We start from the raw sequence: 22222 nt of genomic DNA, 5'->3' as shown, positions 1-22222 counted from the left end.
ATTTTAATTTTGAATATAGATTATTTTTCTGAAACAACATCCTCACAGCTGCAACAATCTTTATTCAAGGCAGAAATTTTTTAAGCCTATGAATATGTTATATGTCAAGCTGCAGGAAGAGGTCTGTGAAGGTTTTGTTCACATATTGTGACCTATAATAGGCCATCCTATATTATCTACAGCAGGATAAGTAGTCAAAGTATTTCTGATGTAGACACTGAATATCTAACAAGTACAGATAGGAAAGAAACAAGGTATTTTTTTATCATTCTCCATCCTTCTCATAGTAAATCTTCTCATGCTTTGTAAAGATTTGTGCCCTACTATATTTCTTTCAGATTCACAGTCGCTGTAAACCTTAAGTAAAACCTTGGCACTGTCCACCACGAGTACCCTCTCCTTCCTATACACCTGTGGCCTTCTGGCTGAACTAATGGGAATAATGGGTAGCGCACTGAGGAGCTGTTACCCACACCACAAAGGAAGTGATCAATTTCTTTTTGAATGAATTCTTGCATATTAAGGTGTCTTTCACTTCTGAATTTTTGTAGCATTTTTTGTTATTTCTCCAGGAAGATGCAATGTTGTGGGAAATGTTGGGGATTGTTGTTTTTTTTTTTTTTTTTACAGAAGGATTATTCTATTTTTATATATATATATTTCTATAACACTTCCTGTAACAGTTCTAAATTTTCTCTACTCACCTTTGAGCAGTTTCCCACGTTACAGACAAATTTCAAGTAAAAGGCTGAATATCTACATGGCTTCCCCATTTTACACTTAATACTGAAGTTGCATTGGACTATAGATGAACACATAAAGATTAAACTGTCCTCATTCTTTGCCTGTTTCCTTTGGAATATTGTAATAATTAATTTTGAATGCTATATATTTGTATTGCAACTTTTTTTGCTAGAAAATATAACAAGTTTTCTTTTTATACCCTCTTAAATTTTTGCCAGAATTTTCATATCATCTGGTTTTGACACTATAAACAAGAATTAATAGGAGTCAACAGAAAATGAAGTTAGTATGATGGAAAGGTCAAAGTATCACAGTTTACAACCACCTTTTGTCAAATATATAAGGCATTAAAATATCAATGCTATATTCTGATGACAGTACAAGAAAAAATGACAAAAATATAAATATTTTCTCATAAATATGTTTTTTAGGAATTAAAAGGTTAGAATTTAACTCTCCATTAGCTAAAATTTTTTCTCAGAAATCTTTTGATGAAATGTTTTTAGCTAGGAAATTGTAGCTAATCTAGAAAAAAAAACCAAAAACCTGCTAATGAATTAACTTTAGCAAAACTTCTGTCAGGGGATTACTTATGCTTTGGGGGAAAGAAGCTAGAGAAGAGAGTTATCTCCCCTAGCCTCACTTCCCTGATAAAGTGTGCCAAGGATGTGGAAAATGCAAACTGAAGCCACTGTCTTGACTGATTGAAACCATCAGCTTGAGCTTTGGTGTCCCACATTTTCCTGATAACGTCCAATATCCCACAATCCTTCCCCTTTGGTCAAGAGAGTGCTTCTGTTGAAGGTCACCTAGTGCCCTACTGGGTGTTCTTGACCACTATTTTGGTTTTTTCTCTATACAGAAACCCATCTGTTCTAATTGCAGGTCACTCACACCTGGCAGATCCCAGACAGATGGTGGTGGAGAGCTGAGGAACACTTTCAATGCATAATAGGTGCAATAGGTGTGGGGCTCTGATTTGCTACATAGATACTGCACAGTGTTTATGGACACAGAGAATCAGGAAAAATGGAGCACGTGGAGGCTGCTGCTTTCTGAATTTTGAAGTTTAGTAGGGTATGCTGATCATTGGGATACTTGTAACTCTGACTAAAATTTCCCTCTCCAGTTTATGTTTTCTGTTTGTTTTTCTCATTATTGCTGAGATTTGGAAGGAAATCAGAACTTTTTAGTGAAAGGGAGTTGTTTCTTTTCTAATCAAGTTTAGCCTTCAGTCCTAGGGAAAAATAATGAGTAAAGGCTATTTTATAAGACCATTTAAGTGTTTAATCAGACGTTCTCAAACAATTTGTAGAAGATACACGGACGAATTAACACTTTAAAACTGAGAGATGTCCAACAATTCATTAAATAAGAGCTTGAACTTGCTGTACAAGACAGCATCTGAATAAGTTTCGATCCACTTTTAGACACTGCAACAATAGACAATTAGTACTGTGAAATGTATAATTCACAGCATGAGATGTGACTTGATAGCAGTGCCAGATTTAAGATGGGCCTAATTTTTTGATAGATCTCCAACTTTTCTTAACCCACCTAATCTTTCCCTAATTAGTATATTCAGTTCATTGTGTTCTTCTGAATACCTTGAAGGGGAAAATGCATGAGGATTCTTCTATGAATGTCCATTCTTTGCCAAATACAGTTTAAAAGATATTTGAAATATTAAGGTATTAACAAAGATAAGTATGCAAATATAGGTCAGTTGTTCATGTTGAAAATTTTATATCCATTACAATGTTGTGAATTTCCCTTTGAAATTAATTAGGATTTTTGGACTGGCACAGGAGTGTCTTTGTATAGGGAATGCTTCTAGTACAGAGGTAAAATTAATTATTTTCAAAGGGTAAATATCTAGATTTTAATGACACCTAGTGTAGCTGCCAACTAAGAGGTTTTCCATGGGTTAGTTTTCTAAATTGACCTGACCTCTGCAGCTACTGGCAGGGGAGCCTGCCTGTATTCGGCTGAATTTCAGCAGTTACATAAGATCTATGCTACAAGCCAGATTTATTCACTATTATAAATGTTGAAAAATACCTTGTTTTACAGTTCTTACCATTAACTTATTGAGGTCTCATTAAAAAAAAAAAAAAAAAAACACAAACAAAAAACAACTCAAAGGAGCCTTTTTATGGAATAGGAAAGAAATTAATTTAAGGAGGGATCTGTTGATTAACTCTCATGATGAAGAAAGTTATCTTCTCCAAAGATCACTTAAAAAACAAAGGTTGAGGGTGAAGAGGTGAAGAACATCATCTGAGCAGAGTAACAGAAACTGATAATTTATGTTTATGGAAAGCTTCGGAATACCTTCTTACTAGTTTAAAATAAAAATGGGCCAGGTAAAAAAGAAATCCTTTACTTCCAAAGTCAGAGCTTGACAAACTGAACAGGTGATTGCATGTAAGTTAATTGGCTTTCTTCAAACTCTTTCCTGTAGATCATGCACCTCTCTGGAAGTTCCATGCAGGCTTCTATACCAGGCAGCTTAAGATTTCAAGACAGAGAAATTACTTTGTTCTGTGAGCAAACATGATGCAGGTTAATTTTCACAAGAAGAAAGCTTTCCTTTTAAACACAGATAGGTCACAAGTACATTAGTCTTTTAGTCCTCCAAAACTATAAAACTATAAAACTTTCCTTGATAGGAGTGAAAGTGAACAAGGATGCTCTTCACATACTTACCCATCCCCTTCTGATCCCTCCATTTCCCATTACTTGCTCGCATAGCCTTCATATTCTTGTAATCACATACCACCACCATGTTTAATGGCTAGCACTGTGAAGTGTTTCATACAGGGGACTTTCATCTGGTTTACTAGTTTGAAATGTGATATTATAGCAAACACTGAAACAAGGTCAACAATTTGCAGTGACACCTGTCTTCTTAAGATGGGCTATGGGACAGTAGTATCTGGGCAGAGGTGTGATCTTTGACCTGCCTTCAGGTCAAAGACATGTCTAACAGAACATACCAATAAGAGATGGATGATTGAATTTCATCATGGTATTGATTGTACCCTGCCACTATTTCAAACTGATCTCACTGAGAGGCATGGCTGTAATACTGAATACTCTGGAAAGTGTGAGGTCTGCAAATGCTATTTGCTTTTCAGAGCTTTTTATCATTCTTCTTCTTATAGTCCTTTTGAATGCTGTTGTAAATACAGTGCAGACACCCTTGGGCCATTGAAGGCATGAGTTCCCAGAAGCAGAGTAATTCTGAATTTTTCAATATTTTTGCAAACCTTAAGAGAACTGGATCCTCTTTTACCTCCAAGCCAGGCTCTGGTAGAATACTCAGCACCAAGGCAAAAAAGAAACTTAAAACTGCTACCTTGAAATAACAGCTTTCTTCAGCAGAGAGAAATAAATGAATTGTCCAAATACACACTTCTTGAAAGGTCTGTAACCACGAGTTTTCAAAGCTTTCAACTATTAGTTATATAGTACAGGCAGTTTATTTGGAGAATGTTTTATATACTTAGGCTAAAGGATGAAGTAAATGCATGCAGCAATTATAAAGATGTCTGAATTGCCAGGATTCAGTGATAAAGAAAAAGCATCAGCAGAAAGTCTCTCATCTGTCTTTTAATGAAAAAAAAATAAGATTGTGGAGAAAATCCTGATTTCCACAGATCCTTACTCTTCCCCCTAGGATTCCACCCAGACAAACTTTGGTCGCTGCTGTGTTTATGAGCAGTTTTCAGTGATCTCACATGTAACATATCTGACTATGCAAAATGAAGATCTGCCCCATTAAAGTGTTGCCTTTTTAATTGTTTGTTTGGATGTGTGTTTTCTTTCCTGGTGCGACACCAGGGGAGGTAGAAGCAGCAGTGCAGCTAACAAGCAGTGAACAAGTCCCTGATTTGTCAGGATTTTTGAAGGCCTGTTTCTGAATCTATACTATCAAATTCCTGACCCTTCCCATTAGGCAGGATTTTCAGATGTCATGACATCTTTGAGCATATTGTGTTTCTCTTGGCAGTGCTTGCTGGGTATGGTCATTGTCTTCTCACAGCTGTAGTGATACAACTTTACAGAGTGGTTGCTCAGAACCTGGCCATCAGGAAAACCAGAAAGAAAGAAAAACCTAATATCAGCACCTATTTAAAAACATAGTCTCCATTGTCAGGTTTGTAAGCACTTGTTGGAAAGAGTCTTTTGAGGAGTACTGAGCATGAAGCAACTCTGTTGGAGAGAAGAGAATCTTAGCTTTGGTAAACAGCTGCATTTTATTTTGGAAAGTAAGGGTTTTAGGGGTTAATTCTTAAGTACCCAAAACACTGAAACTGTACTTCTGGTCCCTCTGTACCCTCAGAGTCTGATGCTTGCTTCAAAGACAGCTTCATCTTTCCCAGTAGCTCAGGGGACAAAATTTCAGCCAACATCCTGGATTTTCTTGACTTTAGGCCAGGATCAAACCTTCTAATTTCCCTGAGGAAAGAGGGCAGTAGGGAAAGCCAGAGTCCCTCTACCCACATCTACATGATCCTGTGGGTTGACTTCAGTTCTTTTTTTTCCTTTTTTTGCCAATATCTGATATGGAAATACTAGCTGCCTTTGCAAGGGTTGGTTTTTTTTTTATATTCTGGCTACACACTAAGTTGCATCCAGATAGTCAGACAGCAGATGCTATCTAAGGAAATATTACAATCATAAATTAATTATGGTGAAATGTTTTGTTTTAATAAATTATAACCCTTTTTCTCTGAGCAGGTGCACTGAAGAAGGCTGGTATATCTTTGCAGACAGCTCAAATGGAGAATTTGGTCACACAGCTGACATTGCTACCCCAGTTATCTCCCTTACAGGGCCCAGATGCAAAATCATATTCTGGAATCACATGAATGGTTCAACAGTAGGTTCTCTGGAGGTATGGAGGTGCTCTTTGTTCTGTTTTTCTGCATGAAATTACTGTGAGAAAATTGATGCCCTTTCTTTTTTTTAGTTTCATTAAAGCCGAGGCTGTGAGTAAATGAAAATGAACAATTGCTAACACTCTACTGCTCTCAACATGTTATGATCAGAAGGAAGCATGAGCTCAAGTAGACTGGAGAAATAATTTTCTATAACAACCAAAAATTGTGACTGTTATAGACATGCTATGGTTGGAATTTCCATACAAGAAAAAGCTTTGTGTCACACAGTACCATTTGACACTGAAAAGCAACAATAGGTATTTGGACATCAAGGTCTTTGGCTAAATGTGGGAGCATGAAAATAAGAAGTATCAAAATTTGACATAAAATTTTGTAGAAGAACCGTATTCCTTGAAAAACTGAACATGTCACTTTCAGGGATTAATTATATTCATGTAAGCAGCATTGAACTATTTCTGTGGCATATAAGCAACAAATTTGCTTTCCCATATCCTTTTCATTACTCCAGTTAAAATAAAAGCTTTCTGTGAAGGAAATTTAACACATTAGCAGCTTGTATGAGTCACTGAAGAGAGAAATGAAGAAAACAGCAATGTTGTTCTAAACAGTTGTTTTTACCATGCAGCTCTGTGCTTATAATAGGATCTCCCAGGAATGCTATGAAATACCTACAGCATCAGGAATGGATTGAAAAAAATACTCAGTATTTACCCAGTCACCAGTGCAGTCAGTATCATATCGGATGTGGGCAGTGCATGTGAATTTAAATATACAAATAAATTCTGACTAGCTGAGTTACTCAGAATAACAAGCTATAATAAAAGGCTGACAGAACTCAATAATTTTGTAATTCAAAACAAATTTTATGATTTGTTTATATACAAATATGTGTTGATATTAGAAATGAAATCTGGGATGTGGTGACCTACACACCCTGCGTGTGGTTTGCTAGGTATTCAGCGGAAGCACGTTCTGTGTTTTATTGGATTTTTCCTAAATAATTTTTTAAAAAATATAGTTGAATTTCTCCCAGCTAGGTAAAGATCTTGCTAGGCTGCTTGGCAAGCAGTAAAATATTAATTCATCAGAATCAGTGGGAAATCAGGGCATAAAGATGGTTCATCCTCAGTTTTAAGGCTTGGGACCAATTAACGTGCTTTGGGACCTCTCCGCGTACTCCGGGGTCCAGGGCTTCTTTACAGTGTAGGAACCCATGTCAGTTGGAATCACATTCAAAGAGTGTTTTGTAGGAATCAGCAGGAAATTCTATGGAGCCACGGCCAGTATTACCACCACAAAAGGCAAATGTGTATAGTATAGACATTTTTTTTTCTCAGTTTCAACATAGATTACCATTTCCCTGTATTCTTTAACTGATTCTCCCTCACCCCCAACCTAATTGATTTTAAGAGGTACCAAAGGAAAATCATGAGACCTTTGCACACTGTTAATAATTGCCTGGTTTCAATTGCTTGATTAATCAATTAATAATGGATGTAAGAATAACTCAGAATATAAAACTATTTAGGTGATATCTCATTATTTATATTAAGAAGGCTCTAACTATTGTATGAATGTGAATATTTTCTGTGCTTAAAAGACCTTTAATCAATATCTTCCCCCAAGACTACCACATTTTTTGGACTTTTGTGTCTTAGTCTGCATCCATGCCATCAAATATAATGTAGGATTGCTGAGGATTTTCCTGCTGTTTGCATGAATGGCTACCTTCCTGTGTTTCTATTATTTTCTTAAACATTGATTTGCTGTCACTTTCCTGAGCAACCTCTGTTTGAGTATTTGTTGGAACCTTTTTTATTTAGTTTATGTACTCTGACTTGGCATGGGTAATACTACCAAAGTATTAGATGTGCTTTTTTGTGATGTAATTGAAATGCACAGAGCTTCAAAGTGCATTAAGGTACAGGGAAACCTTGGGTTCTGATAGCTCACAAATTTATGGCCATGTTTTACTTTAAAATTTTAACCTTTATCATGATATGATAGAAAATATTAATTTCTGATGAAGGAATTGGATATATAATAGAGTAGATAATTTACAGTCTGTAAGAGCATGTGCATGTATGTCTACAGTCATACATATATCTACCTTCATATAAATATCTAGTTTGTATTTGAGAATAAAAAAAGATATTTTCTTTTTCAGCACACTTTATTCATTCAGATAATATCTGTAATCTCTTTTTCTCTAATATATTTATTTTCACTTAAAATTCATGTCTTCTATGGGCAGATCTTCCTGTCTATAAAGTCAGAAGTTACTTGTTTTTCTATCCAATTTAATATATTATCTATTTGTTTTGTTCCCCTGAAATGAAAGCTCTTTAGTGTGAGGATTTGCTGTTTGCTTGGCAGAACTTACCTGTTATGCAATATCATGTACACTCATGGGACTGCATAAATTTAAAACAAAAAAAAGGGGGTTTTCCATTATGATGAAAAATGCGTGGGCTGCCCTGAGAAGATCACACAGAGTAGCAGTAAATCCTTGAAAGCAGAAGTACTTCAGGCAACTGGTGAATGGATGTTTAGCTCTGCTAGTACTGGCTGGAGACAGAGCTTGACACACTTCATCAAACACCCATCTTGTTATTGTCAGCTCAGTTGAATTTGGATGCCCATGAGGTTGGATCAAAGAATATTTAGGGCTTTCTGCTCATGTTGAAGAGTGTTATCATTCCCCAATTTGCTGTTTACAAGGGTATGGGCTTTTAAAAGTCTTTCATTGCTCAGACAGATGAAATTTGGTCTTTACAAAAAAAGAGAAAAAAATTTATTTGTGGAAGAAACAAAATGTTTCATGAGAAAGGACAAGAAAATCTATCCTGGAAGAGCAGTTAATTGTATGCATGAACAAATATATTTTTCAGTAAGTCTTGTTAGCACTGTTTCCATGTTGTACAACTGAATCACAACCCACTAATGACCAATTTTTATTCATTGCTAGCCACTCTGGATAAATTAATAAGATATGTTAGTCCAGTTAAGGCTCTGGGCTGGGTATGTTTATGAGGAGATCAGAAATTCTCAAAGCATCATTTTCTTAGTATAATCATTTACACTGACATCTCCATTTGTGTCAGATTGGACATTAGGAAAAGGTTCTTCACCCAGAGGGTGGCTGGGCACTGCAACAGGCTCCCCAGGACAGTGGGCACAGCACCAAGCCTGACAGAGTGCAAGGAGCACCTGAACAGTGCTAGTCATATGATTCAGCTTTAGGTAGTCCTGCAAGGAGTAGGGATTTGGATTTGATTGCCCCTTCCAATTCCAGATATTCTATGATTCTGTGAATTTTAAAGGTGGAATAGACATTAGATGTACAAGACAATTTCGTACTCTTGTATACAATTATAGGACTCTTAAGTGTGTTGGTAATGGAAACATTTTTTTGTGACCTAGAATTACTTCATTTTTTAGGTACTCTGTAAAAGCAGCAACAAGACTTCTAAACTATGGACTCAAAGTGGCAGCCAAGGTCCCCAGTGGAACAGAGCAGAAGTGTTCTTAGGAATTCGTTCAAATTTTCAGGTGTGTCTTCATATGTGATATGTTTCCTGGAGAGCTGGCTGTTAGTACTTCCATATTAAGCATTCCTCACCTTCTCATTTCCCTTTTTACACCACACATGTACCTCTCCCCGAATAGAAGAAATCGTCTTTTTGGCTGTCTGACTGGTTATCTGAGCAGGACTAAATTTTTGGAGATTGCTCACTCCTCTTTAATCTCAGACTGCTATCCTTTTTTAAGACTGAGAATCCCTTCGATCCTTGAATCCAACTCTGCTTAAAATATTCTGCTTCTTTCTCCTTAGTGTGCAGTAAGTAAAAACATCTGGGTTTTGAAAAAAGAACCTTGAGTATGATGTTCTCTTTGAAATCAGAGCAGATTCCCAAGCCTCTTAGAGGCTTGCTTTGTTGTAGATTTATGAAAAAAAATCCCAAAAACCCAGCTATAGTCAGTAACATGTTTTTAAAAGAGTTACATTTCCTGATACTTCTGTCTTGGAATTTTAATGAAATTTAAAAATTCTTTTTACATTCACAGGAATAAATGATGGATGGCAGGCTAGTCTTTTTCAGAGTTACTTTGCAGAAGTAGGTGGTACCCTTTCCATTAATTCAGGATGAGTGGGGACTAGTATGTCTTTGAGTGGCATGACTTATTTCCTTTTTTTTGTGGGCTTGGTAATGTTAGCAGATGGTCCTTTAATAACTGTAGTGACAGATCTGTACCAAATGTAGTACAAGATTTCATAGAATTATGCTTTGACAGTAAGAACTGACCACTTCATATGAAAAGATTTGTGAGGACCAAGTTCAGTCTCTGTTCTTTTCATGTTGTGTGTATAAGCTGTTCTCTATCTTATCAGTGGCTTACTGTAATAGCTCTGTAATTTTTATTAGGTTATTTTCAGGGCAAAACGTGGTGTTAGTTACATGGGAGACGTGGCAGTGGATGATATTACCTTTGAAGATTGTTCCCCTCTGCTTATCTCAGACAAACCTTGCACATCAGAGGAATTCATGTGTGCCAACAAGTACTGCATCCCAAAGAATAATCTGTGTGATTTTGTAAATGACTGTGCAGATAACTCAGATGAAAGCCCTAGTATTTGCAGTAAGTATGGTAGTTTTTTAAATATAATTATCATAAATAACCTGCCTGCTGTGAATTTTTATTACTCAAATGTTTTTGACAGCTCAGCTAAGAAAGCAAACAAGAAGGTAATAATTTAATTCTATTCCTTGGCTTTTAAGGATTTTAAATTACTATTATTTAATTTAAAGTCACACGAATGAAAATACAAAGAACTGCTAATGAATTTATTAAAATAACTCAGAAAGCAGCTGTCTTTAAAAGCAGAATATAATTATCCTGCTTTCCATATGAAAAGAATGTATTAAAGCTGAAAAAAATAATTCAAGCATAATGCCTTTGGGAGATGAGGGACCTACCTTCTTAGATATTTCAAGGGTTATCAGGTCTCAGCAAATCATTTTAATCTGAATATTGTACAATTTTGGTTTTACAAGACATATCAAGAAGCAGCATGTGTAGTATCTGATTCAAAGAATGATATTTCCTACCAAATGGCTCCTCCTGGATCACAATATATGGTATTAATATATATATAGATGTTAATACTACTACTCACACAATCAAATCTGCATTGTTTGGTACCATATTAACAGTTGCCTCATTTTTATTAAGATTATGAATTCAGTTTATCAAATTCTCAGTGAATACATTTCTATGAAGCAAAGGTATGCTGATATCCTACAAAAACTAGGGTACATGGCAAAGGAACCATGTTTTGCAAATTATTTTCATACTATTAAACTACTCAATGATTTCCAGTCCAGGAAGAGTACATCACTAACCTATATGGGACCAGTTCAGATCTTCTGCAACTAAAAATGAGGAGTATTCCAAGTTGTTATTACTCTGTTGAAAAAGGTTCTCAAACTTTGGCTTTTATTTTCTGGAATTTTCAAAAACTGTTTATTCATGGAGTTTTTTGGGGTTTTTTTTTTTTAGTTTTCTGGATTGTCTGTCTTTCCCATGAAATATCATCAGACAAGTAAAAACTGAAGCATTAAGGGCAAAATACTTCAAATAAACTGATGGGATCTAGTTTTGCAATTACGACAATAAGGATTTTATTCGAATTTCCCATTGGAAGAGATGAATTGAACCAGCCCTACAGAGTGAATGCTTTCCTCTAACATGTTTTTTAATTATTATTTTTACGTAATGAAAAAAATTGTAAAATTCTTTATAAAAAATTTCCCTAATTGCATCTTTATTGTAAGCTTTACAGTGAAGCATTATGGTGCTTCAAAAGCATCGGAGTCATTTAATATGCAAGTGCACAATCTTCTGCATAAACTTGAGCTTCTAAGCAGGCTGTCTAAATTCTCTCTTTCATCAGTGGAGTAACTTGCTTTCAGGCTGAAGTTCATGCAACTTAAAATCAGTTGTTTGAGTTAGATTAAATAAATTGTCCTGTAGATATGAGTATTTCTCTTTGTTGACTCTAGAGATCCTACAAGGACATCTAAATTTAGATAAAGTAATATCCAATATATACAGCATCATCAGGGATATTAGTGCTCATGCCTTACGGTCTTGATTCTTGAAAACCTGTCTTTAAAATAAAATGGTCAGCTGTATGCATGAATTTTATTAAGATGGAATTTTTAAATAATAGAAGGAATTTCTTTCTGAATAATCTGGAAATATTAAGTAATTAAATCAGTTAAAAAATATGATTATGACGAATTTTATGGGCAGTTGCATTCACTTGAGTTAATCTACAATTTGGGATTTTCATAAAAGATAATCATATCATTTAGCACATCAGGTTTGGGTTGGTTTTAATTGTTATTTCAAATGGCATTGTATTTGCAGACAAAGGTAAAAGACAGTGAAGCTAGTTTTCCTAAATAGCTCATATTTTTAAGAAATAGTTTCTAAATTTTTCTCTTTATGACATTCATAGATTAAAATTTAAAAAAAGAAATATTTTATTTTATTTTATTTTATTTTATTTTATTTTATTTTATATGAGCCTGAAATTTTTGTGGTAGGTCTCTGTCCTGTTTTGGTCCATGTCTAGATTCCATGGATTCTAGCTCCTTGGCCTCATTACTGATGCTTCTGAGTTCCTTTTAGTTAAATAAAACTATTTTCAAGTGGCTGAACTTTATAAGACCTCAGAATAGGCTCAGACTTTGTTTACATTTTGGAAGAGACTTTTTTTAATTTCTGATATTGTCCTACAAAATGATCCATACAGTTTCCGAATTTATCTTCAAAGCACTTTCCTTTTCAGCAATAATAGTAAGAATATTCAGGGCACAGTTGAAAGTCTCTTGAAGTCTCTGCTGAAATTCCAGCCTACTTCAGCAATTTTAGTCTTGGTAAACATTAAAATGAATTTATACATTTATAGAGAGAAAAATATACAGAACTTAAACTTGTAGCATGATGAAATTGACTTAACCTTAATTTATGTGCACAGTTACATGGTTACTCACCATGATGGCTGTTTTGACATTCAAGATTCAAAAACGCATGTTCTTTCGTATAAAAATCAACCAAAATTATGACAGCTTTCTCCTTTTCTAGGCATTAAGTACAACTTAAGGAGAAATGTAGATTATCATAGAATCATTTAGGTTGGAAAAGACCTTTAGGATCATTGAATCCCACACTTAACCTAGCATTGCCAATTCCACCACCAAGCGCCACATCTACATGCCTTCTGAAGACCTCCAGGGATGGTGACTCAATCACTTCACTGAGCAGCGTGTTTCAATGCTTGACAACCCTTTCAGTGAAAAAATTTTCCTGGTATCCAATCTTAGTCTCTACTGGTGCAACTTGAGGTCCTTTTTTCTTCTCCTAGCACCCATTACTTGGGAGAAGACACCGACCCCCACCTCCTAGCAACCTCCCTTCCGCTAGTTGTCACGAGCACTAAGGTCACCCCTGAGTCTCCTTTTCTCCAGACTAAACACCCCCAGCTCCCTCAGCCACTCCTCATCAGACCTGTGCTCTGGGCCCTTACCCTTCTTTGGACACAATCCACCAGCAACTTTATTATCCGTGTTTCTATATTGGCTAATAAAATACAAGTGAATTGAGGAATTTTTCAAAAGTAGACGAACTTTGTGTGGGATTCAGCTCAAGGTTATCACACCTACGTTTATGTTTTGCCTATATGTGTCTGTGTAGTGGCTGTGTTTTTATGGTGCTCAATACATTCATTTGAATGTATCTGTTCCCTAGATATAGGCATTTGCTCTTGTTCTCACCTGATCTTAACATGTTCCTTCAGAAAGAGGCTGGTTTTCTGCATGTGTCTTGAACGCCCTAGGGAGGTCAATTAAGACCCTAAGGAGCTAAAATAGGTTACTAAATTTGGTTGCATTTATACCAAGGATTCTGTTGACTGTAATAAAAAAAGCACTGAGACCCACCTCATATATATGCAAGTATATCTATCCTATTATTATAGTCTAGAACATTAAAAAAGCTGTTTTTAATGAGATACATGGATATTATTTTTTTATAGTGAAGCTTTTTTTTCCCCATGGATTTGAGTACTACCTTGTACTATATGTACCTAATTAACTACTTGAAAATAAATCTCTTTTCATGTGTGTGCAAATAAATTTCAGGTACATCTATTGGGCATTGCAATTTTGAGTTTGAACTTTGTGGATGGAAGCAAGATGAAGATGATGATTTTGACTGGCACCTCAGAACTAGCAGTACTACAAAACTGGGCACTCGACCAGCTACTGATCATACACTGCAAGAGCCGTCTGGTCATTATATTTTTATAAAGAGTTCATTTTTTCAGCTACCAGGACAGAAAGCTAGGATTTCTAGTCCAGTCCTAAGCAGAAGGAATAAAAACTGCAAGGTATGTGAGGGTGTGGTAGTAGCAGGAATGAAGAATTTGCTTTCTAGATTCCACCAAGGGAGTACTCCTAAAATGATTAAAGATGATTACTAAACTAATTCTTGAGAAAAAACAACCCATCTTGTTGTAGAGAAGTCAGGATCTGATCTTATTTCATTGAAATCACAAGAAAAGAGATATCTTGGTGCAGGAGAATTGTTCTGGAAGTAAATGAATACGCTGGGAGATTCAGATGAAGCTGACAGTGAAGGTAGTGTCTGATTTACCATGTCTTATGCAACCTGTCCAAAGTAACAAACAACTATTTAAGGGTTTCTGATTTTATGGAGAAAGTGTGTATAAGTGCAGTAGTAATTGATTTTCAGAGAATACAACTGCAAAGGGGTGTGTGACAGATTTTGTCACCAGCTTTTCTCTGGAGAATGGAGAAGTGTAAGCCTTGATCTTCCAAACCAGTACAGCACATTGTAGTGACTTCAGCTTGAACATTTCTTTGCAAACCTGGAATAAAAAGTTTCCTGATTTTGATAACATCTTTTATAGTCTTTGCTAAAAATATAATTTTCCAGAAACTTTAGCCATGCCTTGTTTTGAACTTCAAGTTCGCCTTTATACATCTAATAAGTAGGTCTCTCAAGAAGATAATTTTGATTAGGCCATTTTTTAAAAAGCTTTTGAAATGAACTGTTTGTGTGATCACAGAAATATGCTCATCAAAGGAAGACTGTCTTAGACTGAAATAGTCCTAAACAATTTACTGGCTATGAAGGTGACATCTCTGTGCAAAATGTCTGGTCACTTGCCTCTAGTTTCATTTATCTCATACTATTCATGAGGAAAATCAAAACAAGAAAAGAGTTTGTCTAAAACTCGGAAAGTGTTCTGCTTATGTTTGAGATTTTAACCAGTTCATTTTACTGAAATACTTCTGTCTGAAAACTCTCCAAACTCTTTATAGATAAGAAAGTCAAGTATTAAACATAAAATCAAACAATTGTATGATTCAAAAGAAAACTTGACTAATTATGATATTCAGTAGCCATTATATAAATCTATATAAATTATATAAATCTAGCCATTATAAAATTATCTTCAAAATTGGAACCATGTTAATTTTTTATGCCTAAAATACATATATAAAAAAAATTCTGCTTACACAAGTGTGGAGATCTCAGCCTTCTGATTCTAGCATTATATTTGAGAGTATCTCTTTCTCTACATTATCTGGTTTTATGCTCTAAAAATACCTTTTCCATTTTTAACTTCTATGAAGAGAAAATCATGCAAAAAAAATAAAATAACTGAGAATGACATGTTTACCTCTGTACTGTTATGATGTATCACACATTAAATGCAATTAAGTGCTTGAAGCGCAACTATGGGAAACTGTTGCTTTTATCACATGAAAAATCATTTGCAAAATTGTGCAGGTTTAGGCACCTTGTACAGACCAAACTCTTGACATCCATGATGTGGCCTGAAACAGTCAGTCATATTTGTGATATTTTACTTTTTGAAGGTTCTGAGCAGTTTTGAAACTTACATGTAGTCAAATGACCAAAGTGAGATTTCTGGTACAGGAAATTGTATGAAGGGAAAAAAATATTTCAAGGTCTGAAACTTCATCTTATAAGATCAGAGAGTCCCTTCAAGTATTTTACTCCTTCCTATGGGTTATTTGAGAAGAAAATGCTAAATCATATATTGCAACAGATTTAATTTGTGATCTTAGACCTTTTAAGATAAATGGAAAAAGGAACATTTACATAAACGGGACAAGTTTCAGGCAGAGAAAATAAATATACATCAGCAATTATAAAGGGACATGCATGAATAAAAATCTTTTTTCTTTATACAAGACTTTCAGAAACAAAGCTGCACCTTCAAAAGGAATAGAAATACAATATTGAATTTTAAGTAACTGAGAGTGCAGTTAATGGTGATGAATTTTCACAGTGATTTTTTTCTGTATGTATTTGGTCTTTTGTACTTCAAAATTTCTTTTCACCATTTTTACTAAAAATAAATAAATCAGTTTTCTACTCCAAGGGCCTCTTATATCTTTTAGCTATTTTGTTTTCTTATGACCATGTAGAATTTTTGCTTCCTCAGTAGATTTGATTATTTTCTAATTGCACGCTCTAAAATCTACATAAACACATTTTTAACCAGAAAATTGTTCAGTAAACTGAAGTTGTTTCATAGATTGTAAATGGCACTACTCCATTCCTCTGTTTCCTTATAAAGTATCTTAGTTCTTTTACATTTATATGCAAGAGCCATTCAAAGGGATTCAAGATTAGCTTTTGAAGATTTTAATGCTGGTTTTAAAGTTTGGCTTTGGAATAGTTAAAAGATTGCCACTAGTCAGGTTTTTTTTGTCGCATTTTGATTAAATTATTGTTCAATCAGTAAAATTAATGCCTACTTTGAATGCTACTAATAATGATCAATTTAAGAACTAGAGTAAATACAATAACAGAATTTGTCTGAAGTCATGTATTGCATACTTTATGCTCTTGCTTTTGCTTACAGATAATTTTCTATTATCATATGTATGGAGCTCACATTGGATCATTGATTATCTACCAGAGAACTACATTGAAACATGAAAAAATTCTCCTTAATCTTACTGGAAACCAGGGAAATTTCTGGCAGCGCAAGGCACTGACCCTGTCTGGAGATGGAGAAGAAGATTTTCAAGTTGTCTTTGAAGGGATAGCTGGAAAAGGTCCCAAAGATGGCATAGCACTTGATGACCTCACGTTTTCCAGGGAGTGCTTACCATCCCAGGAGTTTTTACCAGCAGAACCCACAAAGCTACCTCCAACAGGTATGTTCCTGCTATGGATAGTCTGTGTAAGTTTGGAAAGAAGGAATAGCAGCATTGCTTTCATTTCTTTGTCTCTCTTTCAAAAGAGAAATAGTATACATATCTTGCTAACGACATGTAGAAATTAAAACACTTTTAGACAGCCCATGAAATTCTAATAAAATTATTTTATTAAATAATTGTTTGGGTACTGAGTCAACCCTTGTGAATCTGCAAAGTTTCTTGTCCAGCCACGTACAGTTAGCCAAAATCCTGCTTAATTCAGTAGGATCTATTTATCAAAAGTTGTAAAATAGAGTTGTAGAATAAAGAACTGAATGGGACAGAGCTAATGTGGGTAATTTGCAATAAGGCCAGGAGGCTTAAATGGTTTTTTGCTGGTGGGAATTGCTACTAATACTGCTTAGACACCATATCCATATTCTGCCTGTGTGGTATGGTGCCAGCATCAGTGCAATTATTTGCACCATCCTCACTTACTGCACTAGGGAAATAAGACTCAGAAAACATTTACCAGAAATAATGCAGTTTTGATGGGGATGAATCCCAATAACCCCAAGGTAAGAGCTACTCATGAAAGCACTGATGCTGTACATTAACAATATTTGCTTGGATACAAATGATGAAAGAGAGAATCTTTTTGACAGAACAGGACAAATCTTTTTCCTCTCACATTTATCACAGAGCTACTGAAATGTAACCCCTGAAGTGGAATTTAGGAGATGCATTTTGGTCCTGGGCCTACTACAAATTTCCTGCATGGCTGCAGAAAGTAATTTTATCTCGCTTCTCCGTCTTTCTGATCAATAAAACAAAGTTAATATTTCCCAGTGTCAAGGACTACCACGAGAATGGATCATTAATTTATGCAAGGAACTTTGCTGTGTTACTGCTGCTAATGAGTAGCCTTCCCCTTTAGGATGTCATTAAGCACTGCTCAGGCATTGGGAAATAACACTGATGAGACTACATCAAACCCAAGAAATTGCACTGAACTTCGAGCACAAGATAAGCAGGAAAGACATGGGCAAAATTTTCCAGACACCTCTCTGATAAGGTGCCAGTTACAGTACTATTGGCTTCTTCTGCCCAGCCTGTCATTGAAATTTATTGCAAATGAAATTGGTGTTTTAAAGTTCAGCTTTATATTAACATTACTCCAGGAGGAACACTAGCCAAGGTTTCTGATTCTTTATTTTTGTTGTATTCAGACTCTATCCTCTTAATGGGAGATGCAAGTCCCTGTGGCAATGTTAGAAGTTTTAAAAGCCTTGGTTTTGATAGTAAAGGATGTTCCAAAACACTTTTATGTTTTAAAATAAAAAAGCTACTAAAATCTCAGGAAAGAGCCACCAGAGACTGATTTCTTGGTGTAGCTCATCTAAGATGTACTTTGTGAACTTCATAGGTTCACAACACTTTAAGGCAATAGTTTAAATTCACCCTTATAGTAAACCGTATTTTTAATATTGAAAAATTTTACTTGTCCAGAATGAGAGTTTACATGACCCACTGAGGGGTTCAACTTACAGCTACTACTTAGCAGTGGTATCTGTTTGCATCCTTGCTTGAAACTGGGTCTGCTTCTGCCTATAGAAATGCTCTGAACTGTGGCAAAATGCATGCTGGATGTTGTGAGAAGTGCTCTGTAATGCAACTTTTTAAAATAGAACCAGCTAGAATGGCCACGATGATCAGCTACAAAAATCTGCAGCCCTAGACTTAACTGCTTATATGTAGAAATAAAAGAAAGATTAACCAAAAGTAAAACACTTATATCCATTGCTCAATTTTTTAAAAGTTTCTGAGGATAAAGAAGATCATGCAGCAAAGATCTGTTTCTTTCTTGTCTCCAGCTAGGGATAATATTTGCTAAGAAAGTAGAAATGCTTCATCTTTAAGAGAGAAATTTTTAGTTTTTGAGGTCTGCTCTAATACAATTCCTTTTCAATTTTTTCTTTTAGATAATCTTTGTAATATACACATCAGAGGAGATCCTTCTGAGTCTTATTGAGCCATATCCCTGTGTAAGACAAGTATACTAGGGTGTCTTTGCTTGTTATTTCTGCACACAGAGTGATATGGCAATGAATGTAGTGTAAAGACAAAATAGAACAGAGTCATTAAATGTTCTCACCTATAACACAGGCTCTCACTGTTCAGAAGAATTTTTCCCTGACTCTATATATAAACACCTTGAAATTCTGCACATTAACAGAAATATATTCTAAGGTGGTTGTTTCTTTCAGCCAAATATGCAGTAATGTTTAAAGGCTGGAAGTGAGCACTGGACAGCTAGAAAAAATAATTTTGATAGTTAGCATTGTAATTTTCTATAAACTACAGGATTCTGTAGATTGTTCTCAACATGCTGCTTAGCAACAACAATGCTGAAGTGCAAAGCCACTGAGAACCACTGAAATTGCTGGGCCTGAGAAACAATAAACATCATTTTAGGCTGGCCCTTATCAAATTTTCATTGTATTAAGATCAGTTTTTACTCATATGCTACAATGGTACTGTGTGCAGGAAAATGCGAAGACAATTTTGTCCTAGCAACGCTATTTGTGCCTATTGCTGTGTCTCTGCAGTGTGCTAAGATTCTTGAGTTAGATTCAGCCTTATGTAAAGGGCTGCCTGTATCCACATGATCCCATAAAGAGTCCCTGGCCACACTGAACCTTGTGAAAGTTGCAGTTGTTTCTGTATTTGCTTTGGGTGGTGAGGTTTTGGTAGCTGGGGGCTACAGGGGTGACTTCTGTGAGAACGTGCCAGAAGCTTCCCTCATGTCTGACAAAGCCAATTCCAGCTGGCTCCAGGATGGACCCACTGCAGGCCAGGGCTGAGCCCACCAGTGATGGTGACAGCATCCCTGTGATAACAGATTTAAGAAGGGGAAAAGTTGTTGCACAACAGCAATTGCAGCCAGAGAGAGGAGAGAGAATATGCATGAGAAAGAGCTTTGCTGTCACCAAGGTCAGGGAGGAAGGAGCAGGAGGAGGTGCTCCAGGTGCTGGAGCAGAGATTCCCCTGCAGCCTTTGGTGAATACCATTGTGAGTTAGGCTGTTTCATGGCAGCCCGTGGAGGTTAATGGTGGAATAGTTATCCACAAGTTATCCATGAGTAATATCTTATACTTACAGTTGTTTACAAAGAGACATCATGGATTTCACAACAACTTCCATGATCTCTAAATTTGGTTTTCCTCTCTTCTTTGTATCCCTTCCCTCCTGCAGTGTTGTTACTGACTATAAAAATTGCATATCCCTTCATCAGAGTTTCTGCTCATGTCTCTGTACTATTCACCTGGGAATACAACAGCTGCCAAGGGCTGCCTGATCAGATTAGCAGGCTACAATAAAGAAAAGTTATTCCCGGAGACTACAGAACTGGTATCTGCTGACTTCAGTTTTGGAGAGAAGACAGTTATTTTCAGCAAATTAAAAGCAATTCACTGAAGTGTGGAACATGTCTTTAAGAATGTTGAGAATATAAAAATATTAACAGAGAATCACATCAAGGTCCATTTCACTTGATATCCTGTCTACTGATGTCAGTGAGATGCTGAACATATATGATACTTCCTCTTAATGTTCCTAATATTTCCTTTTTAGGAGACCTTATGAACCAAATGTGTTTTTGGATATGTACTAAACCTTAATGTATTTGCCTTCTGTATGGAGCTTAGTTTCCCTGGAAACACATTCAGAAGTATAGCCCCTTCTCACTTTTTGCAGCAAGTTGTACAGTTCTGCCACCGGCTGAGAAAGTGACTCTGTTTTCACCGTCTCCTTTCACTGAAAATAGTGAACAGCCAAACATACCTACTCCATATTGTTCTCTGTGCAATCATCCTTATGCAACACTATACACTGAAGGAGTTTCAACTTATTTCTTACATGGGAACTATTCCATATGTTTTCCTTTCTCTGACTTTTAAAAAAATCCACGATACTCTTTTGGGATTACAAAATCAGGTCTGTGTAGAGCAGTAAGGAAATGAATGACCAGCAGAGTGATATTGTAACAAAATTATTCTTTTTCTCTTTTCTCTCTTTCCTGAAAAATCCTAAAGCCTTGATTGTTTTGTCCTTTTTGAACATTGGGCTTTTGTGTTCCTGGAACAGTTTCAGTACTGTGCTTTGTCACTCTTTAGGAGTGGTAGTGATAGGATTTCACAACCTGTGAAAGACGGACTGTGTTATTCTGTGTAACTCAATTAACATCACATTTCATTGTCACGCAGGATGCAATTAATTTGCTAAACTGTGACTGTTTATCTCCATTGTAGTTGTAGAAAATAACTGACACACCGGTTGGGGCTGGATTGTAGGAAAGTAAGTGCCCTGCAATGGCAGCTGATGTCAGGAAGGTTTTTTCAGTTCATAACTAGCACTGGGTACAGCCCCATTAAGCCACTTCCTTTTCACAAAAAGACTTTTCCTATTATTCATAGTTATTCCTTGCTTATATCACCCTGAATACCTTTGTATCACTGGCAAAGTTTCTTAACTCATAATTCGCACACTTCCCTTGTGTTTTATAAGTAAACATTAAGGAATATTGCCTTGCTGTTTTTCTGTTCTTACCTTGTTTGTTTGTTTTTTTTATTTTGGTTGGTGTGGTTTTTTTGTTCCATACTGATTTTTGAATCAAGTTTCTACTTCACAAAAAAAATTAAAATTTATAGAATTCAGTCATCAACATAATTAAAATAAATATACACAAAGTAATAGAACAATCAGGAAATCAGATTTGCCAAAAATATTTTCACTTGAAATATTGCTCAAAACTCTGGAGTGTACTCTAAAGGCCAAAGGATATTGCTTACATCACTCTTTTGCAGTTATAATTAGATCTATAAAAGTTTATGGACACTTAAATAGAAATAACTTTGGCAGTTTTTGTAACTAATATATAATTACAAGAATAATAAAATTTTATGCTTCAGTGCATAATATGATCTACTGAAAAGAGGAAAAAAATATCTCTTTATGCAGAACTAATCAAATAACAAAGCATTTATAGCTTCCTTTGAAACAGCCAGCACTGACCATTGCCTGAGAGAACAGGATGTGAAACGAATAAAGTAGAATTTCTAAAGCATTTTAAAACCAGTTCTGGGAAGAGAAAGAAATAAAAACAGAACTGAAACCAAACAAAAATAAAAAATTAACCCTGAAGCAACAACAACAAAAGCCTAAAGAAGCCCAACCAAAGACCCTCCACAAAGCCCCCAAACAAAAACAAGCCTATAAAGAGGACTTATAATTTCT

At 35.6% G+C, this 22222-nt stretch overlaps 1 protein-coding gene across 1 annotated transcript in view; it reads left to right on the top strand.

Annotated features, from left to right (window-relative positions):
* MALRD1 (MAM and LDL receptor class A domain containing 1) overlaps window positions 1-22222 on the top strand; it is a gene marked incomplete at both ends in the record, with an annotated part of 232350 nt that overhangs the window by 80917 nt on the left and 129211 nt on the right. Inside the window, 5 exons of the mRNA XM_082296361.1 lie at window positions 5491-5647; window positions 9096-9206; window positions 10082-10295; window positions 13865-14112; window positions 16648-16945. Of these exons, the coding sequence (XP_082152487.1) occupies window positions 5491-5647; window positions 9096-9206; window positions 10082-10295; window positions 13865-14112; window positions 16648-16945 (1028 nt within the window). The remainder of the gene's footprint in view (window positions 1-5490; window positions 5648-9095; window positions 9207-10081; window positions 10296-13864; window positions 14113-16647; window positions 16946-22222) is intronic.

The sequence above is a fragment of the Coloeus monedula genome, assembly GCF_965178545.1.
Source record: "Coloeus monedula genome assembly, chromosome: 1".
Classification (NCBI taxonomy): Eukaryota; Metazoa; Chordata; class Aves; order Passeriformes; family Corvidae; genus Coloeus; species Coloeus monedula.
Note: the sequence above shows the minus strand (reverse complement) of the source record. Positions and strands in the feature narration are given on the sequence as shown.